This window comes from Euprymna scolopes, chromosome 12, assembly GCF_053919585.1.
Source record: "Euprymna scolopes isolate OS-2025 chromosome 12, ASM5391958v1, whole genome shotgun sequence".
Taxonomy (NCBI): Eukaryota; Metazoa; Mollusca; class Cephalopoda; order Sepiida; family Sepiolidae; genus Euprymna; species Euprymna scolopes.
The window spans coordinates 124,244,055-124,256,022 of record NC_136493.1 but is presented as its reverse complement, the minus strand read 5'-3'; the positions used below and the strand labels follow the sequence as shown (position 1 = coordinate 124,256,022).

General features: G+C 33.8%; 1 protein-coding gene across 4 annotated transcripts in view; it reads left to right on the top strand.

Moving 5' to 3' along the window:
* LOC145291469 (uncharacterized) overlaps window positions 1-11,968 on the top strand; it is a 149,278-nt gene that overhangs the window by 112,283 nt on the left and 25,027 nt on the right. For all 4 annotated transcript variants that reach the window (XM_080137340.1, XM_080137341.1, XM_080137339.1 and 1 more), the window contains one exon: window positions 6,962-7,057. In XM_080137340.1, the coding sequence (XP_079993466.1) occupies window positions 6,962-7,057 (96 nt within the window). The remainder of the gene's footprint in view (window positions 1-6,961; window positions 7,058-11,968) is intronic.

Below are 11,968 nucleotides of genomic sequence, written 5' to 3'. Positions count from 1 at the left end.
TATGGCGATTAAGCTACACTGAATATTCCGCGTTTCATCCACTCTAGGACTCCTCAGACTTATGCGTATGAAACGCGGAATATTCAGTGTAGCTTAATCGCCATATATATTTTATAAATTACTATATATATATATATATATATATATATATATATATATATACAATTCCTAATTTACAATTATTTTGTTTCTTTAGGAAAAAACTCTTAAATGTTAAGCACTGTATGGGAAATTAAAAAAATCGGTCACCTGGCGTTGTTGTGAAATAGCGATTTCTCTCTTGATCACTATAACTCGTCTGAATTAATGTTAAGTTTTATTAATGTTAACATTCCCTTCATTCCGCGAATGTTGATGGCAGTCCTGGGTGTTAAGGTACTCCTTAGTGAAGAAAATAAAATGTGGATTTTATATATATAATCTCCGTCATATATATATATTTGGTACCCCAAATAAAATTACATATACATACATCTATAATATAAAGCTGAACGTCTGTGTGTGTGTGTGTGTGTGTGTGTGTGTGTGTGTGTGTGTGTGTGTGTGTGTGTGTGTGTGTGTGTGTGTGTGTGTGTGTGTGGTCACAAATAGGCTCCTATATGGTTGACTATTATAGAAAACTGATCACATATAATGATAGAAGAATGTATCGAGACACCGGAATGGGGATGTATGATCTGGCAGAAATTAAAAATAAAAAAACGTATGTACATAAGAATACTTTGATAACTTAAATAGGGATTGTATAATAAAATTATGGGGTCTGCGTTCGCGCCTGGTCTCCATAGGATGAGAATAGGCACAAACATTAATAAAGACTTTTCATATCTATCTGCGTAAGTATACTTTGATAATTATGTTTCAGTTTGAAGAAATATGGTATAATAAAATTATGGGGTATTCGTTCGCTCCTGACCGCCATAGAATGGAAATATGTCACAAAGTTTAACAAGGTTTTTTTTTTAATATAGATCCACAGAATATTGTGATAAGTGTTTCAGTGTGAACAGGTATGGTATAATAAAATATGAGGCTTATCTATTTTATTTTTACTTTCATCATATTTTGCTTTGGTTTTGATACCCTCAAATTCGAAGCTATCTCTTTAAAACCCTTCCTTTTCATAACCTATCATACTTTCATAAATCAGTGTCCATTTTCTGTAGACTGTTTTTGAACCCAGTCAACGACGGGTACTTTTGCTAGTATATATATATAGGAAAATTAAGTGTAAAGTTACATAGGAACTTTATTACCTTATCAATTCAATAATTGTTAAATAAGGGGAGAAAACTCTTTCTTTAACTCTTATTAAACTGCTAATGTAATAAAGTTCCTATGTAATTTTACGCTTCTATTGTTTGTTCCTCTTAATGTGGTAGGTTTTTATTTATCTATGTAGGTTTACCTTACCATTGAAAATTTATTTTCCGGTTATTACTTTCTATTACGTATATATATATATATATATATATATATATATATATATATATATATATATATATATATATATAAAGTTTGTGTGAGAGAGAGAGAGGGAGAGAGGGTAAAAACAAGGGTAGTTGTAAAGATATATATATATATATATATATATATAGAGAGAGAGAGAGAGAGAGAGAGAGAGAGAGAGAGAGAGATTGTCTCTATTTGGTCAAGCATCAACGTAATATGAAAGAGTTGAAAGTAAATGCAACAAGTGAAATCTTTTGTGATCTGTTCAGCCAATGAAAACCATTCACCAACACTCATCTCCTCTTCGTTCGTTTCCTTCTCCCCCTCCTTCTTTTTCTTTATGAAAACGACTATTTGCACGTATTTCCACCGACAAAATAAATGGCGCGGAACAACAAATCTCTGACTCATGATTTGTAACCCTTCAATCGTTGGAAGCATGAACTGAAACAGACTGTAACGAAATATCACGGATTTTGGCGAAGTGTGACGGAATATTTCGAAGTTAGTATTGGTCGAGTCAGTCATTGCAACGTTGAACGCAGAATGTGTGATAAGAGAGGAGAAGATAAAAACCATAATATTACCCTCTAAATTTAATTTGGAAATTGAATAAAAGTTGAAACTGAAAGAACAGTTAAATCAATTCATAAAGTTATTGAATGTTTGGTTAATAGAACATGTACCTAATTTAAACTGCCATCACTTTTACGTACGGGGGTCGTCCAAAAGTAAAGCCTCCTATCTTTTTTAACTCTAGAAATTGCAGAGCCACGAAGGCACGTGTAATACCATTAAAATAAATGAGCGACCTTTTGTGCTCTAGAATTTATTTTTCTACATAGTCACCACCATTCTCAACGCACTTTTACCAGGAATTCAGTAACGCATCTCTGCTTCTGACGCATATTTATGACAAGAGTTGCTTTCTTAGAGTTTCACACCGTCAATATCTGTAATAAAGAAATTAAACTTTCAGATCATGAATGCATCAGTTCAATCATCATAACAATGCCATTTAGATTCCACTTTGATCCATTCGGGCCGAATAAAAAATAGGAGACATTACTTATGGAAACGTCCTTGAAGAGAAGAAATAGCAGTGATCTGAGCTTGAATTAGCTGGATAAGAAACAAATAGATATACACGGAAATAGCTGATATATATATATATATATATATATATATATATATATATATATATATATATATATATATATATATAATATAATATAATATAAAGCTGAATATCTGTGTGTGAGGGGTGTCACGGATAGACTCCTATGTAATGATAGAAGATGTATCGAGACACAGGAATGGGTATGTTTGATCTGGCAGAACGGTTGTTCATTAAAATTGTGGGGTCTGCGTTCGCGCCTGATCCACAAAGTATGGAAATAAAAAATTTGAAAATAAAAAAACGTTTACAAGTGTTTTTGATATGTACATAATAATACTTTGATAAATATGTTTTAACTTAAATAGAGATGGTATAATATAATTATTGGGTCAGCGTTTGCGCCTGGTCTCCATAGAATGGAAATAGGCATAAACTTTAATATAGACTTTTCATATCTATTTGCGGAAGTATACTTTGATAATTATGTTTCAGTTTGAAGAAATATGGTATAATAAAATTATGGGGTGTTCGTTCGCTCCTGACCGCCATAGAATGGAAATATGTCACAAAGTTTAACAAGGTTTTTTTTTAATATAGATCCACAGAATATTGTGATAAGTGTTTCAGTGTGAACAGGTATGGTATAATAAATTATGGGGTTTATCTATTTTATTTTTACTTTCATCATGTTTTGCTTTGGTTTTGATACCCCCAAATTCGAAGCTATCCCTTTACAACGCTTCCTTTTCATAACCTATCATACTTTCATAAATCAGAGTCCATTTTCTGTAGGCTGTTTTTGAACCCAGTCAACGACGGGTACTTTTGCTAGTATATATATATATATATATATATATATATATATATATATATATATATATATATATATATATTAGTGATGAGACGATTCAAATATTTTTCCCGATTCCGTACTAAATTCCCAATTCTAATACAATTATCAATTCCGATTCTTTCTATATCTCTAAATATTCAACTATAGATGAGATCAATTAATAAATGCTAATGAATAATCAGAAAGTAATATTGTGTTACATAGTTCAATGCAAGTAATAAAATCACATCACAAGAGACAATCTTTAATTTACTCTTTTAGCCCAGCACTACTTGACAGACAATATTCTTTTTTGCTCTGTTTTATTCGAATGTTTCCTTTTCTTTAACTGGCCTTCACCACAAACAAGGTATATTGCCAGTTGGACGTAAGGGGACAACTAATTGCGACCATGCTTAAAAAAGATTAAGATGTTGGTTTACGTTGCATTTCAGCTTCTGCAGATTAGTATAGTTAGGGTAGCCGGTAGCAGGAAAGAAATTCCAAATTCTAGCCGTTCTATGGAAAAAGTTATTAGAGTAGAATACGTTCTGACATTTAGGGACCTCAACAGTGAAGGGGTGTGATTTTGATGCTAAGTGGGTTTGTCGTGGATATGTATGTCGATGGTGCACAAATGCAACGAGTTCATCGGAGCACATTCCATTAAAATATTTTTAAAACAGGAACAGGAATGTAACATTGCGGCGATGGGACAGGGGTTGGAGCCTTGTTGACAAAATGGGACCTATTATATTAGAGACCCTTTTTTGGACTCTATCCAAGAAGGGGGGGACATGCGGTAGATGCATCAGCCCAGAGGATAATGGTGGATTTTTTAGAGGTACAAGATACTCTCGGGTGTGAGTGATTTTCTAGCACGATAGAGGGAGCTCACCTTCTTTGCAGCAGCCTTGGCAATGTTCTCAATGTATTTGTCCCAGTTCATATTTCCTGTGAATGTTAAGCCAAGGATTTTAAAGGAAGAATGTTCAGGTAGGGTGTTATTTGTCATGGATATCGGTGGTTGGAGAGGCTTCTTGTAATTGTTAAAGGAGAGCAGTTTAGTCTTACTAGCATTACTACAGACCACTATGGTCTGGAGGTCATTTTCTAAGGGTTCAGCCATTGTCTTGGATTTATGTACATCCGTTCTTCCATCATGCATGTTATAGAGCGTTATATCATCAGCAAATATATCCATTTCGGACACAATATCATCGGGGAGGTCATTGATGATTATCAAGAATAATATTGGTCCAAGGATTTACCGCTGATGCACTCCCACATTAATGTTATGCTACTTGGATGTACGTCCAGCAATGACAACCTGGATGGTTCTATTGTCTAAGAAGGGTCTAATGATATTTAGTATTAGTCCAGTTATACCGTATGATTTAATTTTCATTAGCAGCTCTTCGTGCCAGACTTTGTCAAAGGTCTTGGATCTCGAGGGTTACAGCCTTGGTTTCACCCGCTTTATCCAGTGTATTGTATATGCGTTCAGAGATTAAATTATAAATGTAAAAGTATCTGCAGTAGAACGACATTGCCGAAATCCGTACTATTTGTCAAAAAGAATATTAACTTTTGTAAGATGGTGGACTAGTGTTTGATTGATTAACATCTCAAATATTTTAGCGAAGAGAAGAGAGGCTGATAAGGCGATAATTGAGAGGATCGGTCCTTTCACCAGAATTATTGTACATTGGTACCACAGAGGCCATCTTCCAGCTATTAGGGAGCAGGATTCAGCAAGACATTTGTTGTAAAGTATGGAAACTACGGGGCTAGCTCAGCTGAGCATTTCTTTATGATCATAACAGGGATGAGATCTGGCCCACACGCCTTGGAGGTGTCTAAGTTTTTTATGATATCGCGGACATGAGAAAGACATCAATTGTGGCTTCCGTCCGCATAGGGAAATTTGGGAGGGAGTTGTTTTTTGGCCCTAGAGTGGAGTTGGAGGCGAATCGTCGAGCAAGCAGTTCCGCTTTTTCAGTTGCCGTGCATGCAACCTTCTGGTTGTTGGTTAGTGGCGGAATTACTGATTGCCCTTTATTCACAACACTATTATAAATTTTCCAGAAATCACGAGTTTCTATCTTCTGCGATTCCGTACGTTTCCTTGGTTATTCCAGCATGCCTTCTTTTGGCTGTAGTTATTACTCTCTTATAATGATTTCTAGCATCTATAAACTTTTGCCTATCTGTATTTGACTTATGACGTACGAACCGGCGAAGTGCATGCTGTTTTTATGCAATGGTAGCTGCACAATCTGTAGTGAACTATGGAGCTTCCCAGTCAGTCTTTTTGTAGTCTTGAGCAATGACTCCTCACCTTGGAGTTGGGATTAAGTGCAATGTCTATTGATACCACTAGGTGGTCTGTGTTTCCGAGTGGACTGTTGCACAATCCTCAGGTACTGTGGTAAGGAATGGTCCAGAAGTGAAGCTTGCTCGTGGTCACTATCTAAAAGGCGAGTTAGGAACATGACTCTCTGTGTGAGGGAATAGGCTATAGAGAAGCTATAAGTAGACCGTCCAGCTGTATGAGAAGCCAAGCCAGTTTTTATTTATTTTATTCCGTCCGCATAGGGAAATTTGGGAGGGAGTTGTTTGTTGTCTCTAGAGTGGAGTTGGAGGCGAATCGTCGAGCAAGCAGTTCATAAGGTGCCGAATGAAAGTTTCGTGAGTTTTTCTTCTTTTTTTTTTCGCCCACATATATTTGGACGCTAGATAAAATATAAATAACTAACGTCGTGACGAAAGGCTAGTCAAAACACATAACGGCTTGAACATCCGATTCAAGACGTTGCTCCCGAGTTAAGGGGAGGGTAGTTCGAATATAGACTCCAAGCCTGTGCATATATCTATCCAAGTCCTTACGGCAGGGACATATTCTGTAATGTTAAACGAGACAGAAGGGTTTGAGGAGTGTAGGTTTGTTTCACTTAATGCTAAAACTTCCGGGAAAATTACTACTACATCATCTAGATTGCGTCTAAGCCCACGAATATTTGTGAATGCAAGCCTCAAAGAAGGAGGCGAAATAGTTTTGTTTGGGAGGTTGTCTGGTTTGATTGTGGTATTTGTTGGGGTTGTCATTTCATTTTATTACGTTTTGTTTTATTTCAGGTTGGGGAGTGTTGGGCAACATGGGCTAGTTGTGGCGCTAAGTATACACACACAATTTCGATGACTTTTTTCCTCGATGAAGAACTGCTACACGTCTAAATTACGACAAGTTCCTTTCTCCCACCATTACAAAAATAACCATATATTATTATAATGATAGTGGAAAACGATGCCACACAAAAAGCAGGCCACTCTTTATATTCTTGTTCAGGGTTGTCAGATTGGTCTTTTTAAAGCCAACTTTCGCGAACTTAGCCTTTAACAATTATATCTAGCATTTTTCAATGTGTACGGATGAACTAAGGAAGGGACAAGTAGAATATTATAAAGATAAATGCAGAATATAACATCTAATATACATCTTTTACTTGCATTTTTTTCTGCGTTTAATTCGAAATTGTTTTTCGTTCTTTTTCCAGAGCAAAGATCTTCCTCTCAGCAAACGACCGAAATACATGGACACAAGAGATCCACAAGATATCTTCAAGGATCTTGTCTACCTCACCCTGCAGCAGGTGCGTTATCTTTTTTTTAACACCCATTTTATATTGATTAACCGTCAACAGTTGGAGGGTTTTCTGAATAATCTAATAAAAAAGTTTTAGGCACACACACAAAAAAAACATATTTTAATTTTTTATAACTTTATTTTTATTTTTGATACTTATGTAGAATAAGGACCATTCTATCATCGTAATTTCTAGGACATTTTATGTAAACCGCCGGAAAGTGCCGAATGAAAGTTTCGTGATTTTTTTTTTTTTTCGCGCAAACGCTGGCTAATCTTTTAATGAAAAATAAATAGTTTCTGTTATTACATACGTAATTCAATGAAAACTTAATTGGAAAAAGAAAGGAATATGATTTTAATTGTTACGGATTAAACAATTAATATTTGTTTATATAGTTTGTTTTTTTAAATTTAATTAAAAAAACATAATTTTTCAGAAGAGAAATCTATTGTTTGAATAAAGAATGCAGTTCAGATATTTTTACTTAACCCATAGATTTTCGATGTAGGCTAATCTCCTCAAAGGAAAAGTCATTAGGCATAATTCGAAATAATTTTGCTATAAAGCACATACAAAGAAAATATATTTAAAAATGAATTACATCTTTTTAGGAGGCATAGATAAAGAAAATAGATGAGTAGATACAATAAAGGGAGATGAATTTATGGTATCCGTGTGTCGTGGTAATCCGTGTATAGAGTGGTATACTGTGATCAGTATCCAGGTTTCTTAAATAAATCCATATTGTAGGTAGATTGTAATTTATTGTAGGGTATTTTGATCTTTAGTGATCATCCTGTGAGTATGGAAAGTCCGAGGTATATTCCTGCTCATTTTTAGTTGGTATAATCCCTGTATGAAATTTATATATATATATATATATATGTGTGTGTGTGTGTGTGTGTGTGTGTGTGTGTGTATTTAGTTAGTATAGTCCCTGTATGAAATATATATATACATATATATATATATATATATATATATATATTAGTTGGTATAGTCCCTGTATGAAATATATATATATATATATCTACCAGTTTACCTAAATCGCCGATATATATATATATATATATATATATATATATATATATATATATATATATAAATAAGTGAAAGTGTCTGTGTATCTGTGTATCTGTGTGTCTGTGTACATTTTCCTACGCGACAACTCTGTCAATTTTTACTCTACTGACTCGAAATTTGATATACAGGTTAATGAGATTTGAGAAAATCGATGTGATCTGTTTTTGGCTAGAAATTTGGCGATTAAGGGGTCAAAGTTCAACGATTTAACCTTTGAGAACTCTACCAAACTCCTCCAACAATTTTGCGTCTACGCACTTGAAATTTTAGATATAGGTTCCTTGGACATGGACTTAACTTAATAATTTGATTTGAGCCCAAAACAATGAATTTTAAGGGGTCATAATAGGGGTCAAAATTTAAAAAAAAATTGACCTTTGCGGTCTCTTCCAAGTTACTCAGACAATTTCTGGTGTAAATATTTGAAATTTTACATAAAGCGTACTCAGAGATAGGGCAAGCTTTTTCATCCGTTTGGGTCGAAAATTTTTAGTTACCAACATATAAATGTATGTATGCATGTCTGTTTGCATGTCTGCCTTAAACTTTCAATAGATGCGACGGATTTTACCAAGATCAGTATCGTTTTAAAGTTCTACCTTTCACACGACAAATATCGAAAAATTGGCTAAAAACATTAATATCTTCCCCTTCAACTAGGCACTACAGAGGGGGTTACTTTTTTCGCTGATATTTTGGAAAGTTATCCTCTCCTTTAGATTGTCTAGCCTTAATTTTTTAAAATGTCGCCTCCGGTTTGTCGGTGGTCGTAACAGCATAAACGTTAAGTTTTACCCTGTTCTTTTCGTCTTTTGCGGTACGGGTTCGAGTCTGCCTCCCTACTACCACTTTTTTTGTTTGTTAGTATATATATATAAAAGTGAAAGTGTCTCTGTGTGTCAGTGTGTCTGTGTACATTTCCCTACGCGACAACTTTGTCAATTTTTAGTCTACAGACTCGAAATTTGATATACAGGGTACTGAGATTTTGGAAAATCGATGTGATCCGTTTTTTGTCAGAAATTTGGCGATTAAAGGGTCAAAGTTCAACAATTTGACCTTTAAGAACTCTACCAAACTCCTCCGACAATTTTTGGTCTATACACTTGAAATTTTAGATATAGGTTCGTTGGACATGGATCTAACTTATTTTATACATATAGACACGAGTGTTTCATGCTTACGAAATCATCAAATTTGAAAGTGATAATTACTACCAGTCGGGTATTTCGAACTTACTCACAAAGTCAAACTTGGCCTCATATGTTGGTATTCTACTTCCAGGCTACCAGTAATGAACTCGGGAATTGAGAAAAATTAAGTATGCATAAATGCTAAATCAGCGAGTAGAAACAGTCAGAGAGTATTCCACGACAGAAAGTGCACATATGTGAAACTATATAAACACTACGCAAATTGATCTACGTTTCGACGATGTTACTTGTCTCTTCAATGGCTCAACAATCAACAAGAATCCTTAGAAGAGAATTAACATCGTCGAAACGTAGATCAATCCGCGTACAGTTTATCCGATTAGTATATAATTTTGCGTATAAAAGTTCTGCATATATATTGAGCTTTTTTTGTTTTTAGTTCAATATATTTTAACTTGTTGAATTCATATACATGTGTGTGTGTTTTTTTATATTTTATTCACAAACAATTGTTTCTGCCTATGTATTGTAAATATACATATTTATGGTATACAAAATCTACAAAATCTTCACTAAAAGACACGTACTCAGACGTTGATGAAGAGCGAGGTTTTAGATTTTCGATGCAGTTAGCAAGCATCGATCGTATGCATCTGTGTACAAAATAATAGAAAAACACTAGTTTAAAAATACTGTAATAGTGAAATCTAGAATTCAGAATTTAATAGTTTAAAAGACTAGATAGATACAGGATTTTTTAAATAAATATATTTATTGGTATAAGATTAAAATTTTCGACCAATAAATGTCTTTTTCGGGAATATCCAGAAAATATTTTTTTTATTTCTTTTTACGTGGCTTTGATATCTCTCTCTCTCTCTCTCTCTCTCTCTCTCTCTATATATATATATATATATATATATATATATATATATATATATAGAGAGAGAGAGAGAGAGAGAGAGAGAGAAAGAGAGAGGGAGGGAGGGTGAGGGTGCGCACAATAAGTCAGAAAATATTTTTTTATTTCCTTTTACGTGGCATTGATCTCTCTCTCTCTCTCTCTCTCTCTCTCTATATATATATATATATATATATATATTTATATATATATATATATGCTTACGCATATGCTCTCTCTCTTTCTCTCTCTCTCTCTCTCTCTCTCTCTATATATATATATATATATATATATATATATATAGAGAGAGAGAGAGAGAGAGAGAGAGAGAGAGAAAGAGAGAAAGAGGGGGCGTGCGCACAATAAGTTAGTACATAATTAGAAGTGTAAAATGTTCTGTCCAAACAAAACGTGGTGGACATTGTGTCCATTCATTTTATATTCTCCGATTTCTATTGAGCGCTGCCTAATGGGTTAAGTGCTTTCCGGCCTGGTCATACGTTTTCCACAAAAGCGTAAACAGTGAACTGTAAACAGTTACACACATAAACGGTTACATACATAGATACTAGTGTTGGGACGATTAATCGGAATGGAAGCCCGGAATCGGAAAAATCAGGACTTTGGTGAGGGAGGAGGGGGACATCGGAATCGGAAATAAAAATGTTGCCTATTTTCTGATACCAAAAACGATTCTTTTAATCATCTTATTATTTGATTTTGTTTAAACTAAAATCATTTACTGCTGGTAGTTATAATAACATAATAAAAAGTTATCAATTTTAAACTACCAGTAAAAGTAAAATCTATCGATGTTCTACCACTCCCACAAGCGTATTTTTACATCTGAGAAAATATATGTACATTTAACATCTGTTTTTACGGTAATTAGTAAAAATTAACATTTCCTAGTTAAATATTTGGAGATTCATAAAGAATTGGAATCGGAATCAGAAATGGTATCGGAATTAGGAATTTAGTACGGAATACGTAATTTTATTGGAATCGGTAAAAATGTTGGAATCGTCCCAACCCTAATAGATAGATAGATAGATAGATAGATAGATAGATAGATAGATAGATAGATAGATGTACGGCTAAACATTTATGTACAAACTAGCAGATAGATAAATTGAGGAAGTACAAAGATTAACTGACATATAACTTACCTTTACCATTTAGAGAGCCTCTGCTCTCCTTAGAAATGTGAATGCAGAATAAAGAAAGAAAATGGAAAGAAATACATGGAGTGAATCAAAGAATGTCAAAAGTAGAAAGAAAGAAGGAAACAAAGAAAGAAGGGTACTAAAGAGAAAAATAGATAAAAAAGAAATAAAGAAAGAGAAAAAGAACAATAGATATCAAAAAAGAAAGGAAAAGTAAAGAAGAAAGAAAGAAAAAAGGAGGAAAGAATGGAAAAATGAAAGAAAAGGCCCCTAAAAAAATCAACTGACAGAATAAAAAATAGAAGTAAGAAAAGACTAACTAGGAAGAAAGAATGAAAGGACGCTATAAATAAATAAGGGGAAATTATGGGGTAGGAAGAAAGAAAGGAGAAATATATGAGGGTAGATAGATATTAAAAAAAAACAACTATTTGAAAAAATATATGAAAAAGAAAAAGAAAAAGTGAGAACTTGATGGAAAGAAAAAAGAAAGAAAAAGTTGGGAAGTAAAACCGAAATAAATGAAGAAAAAATGTTGAATGGGTTGCTAGAAACAAAAACAAAGCAAGCAGTAATTGAAAAGCATAAACAAAGCAACAAAAATAACGAA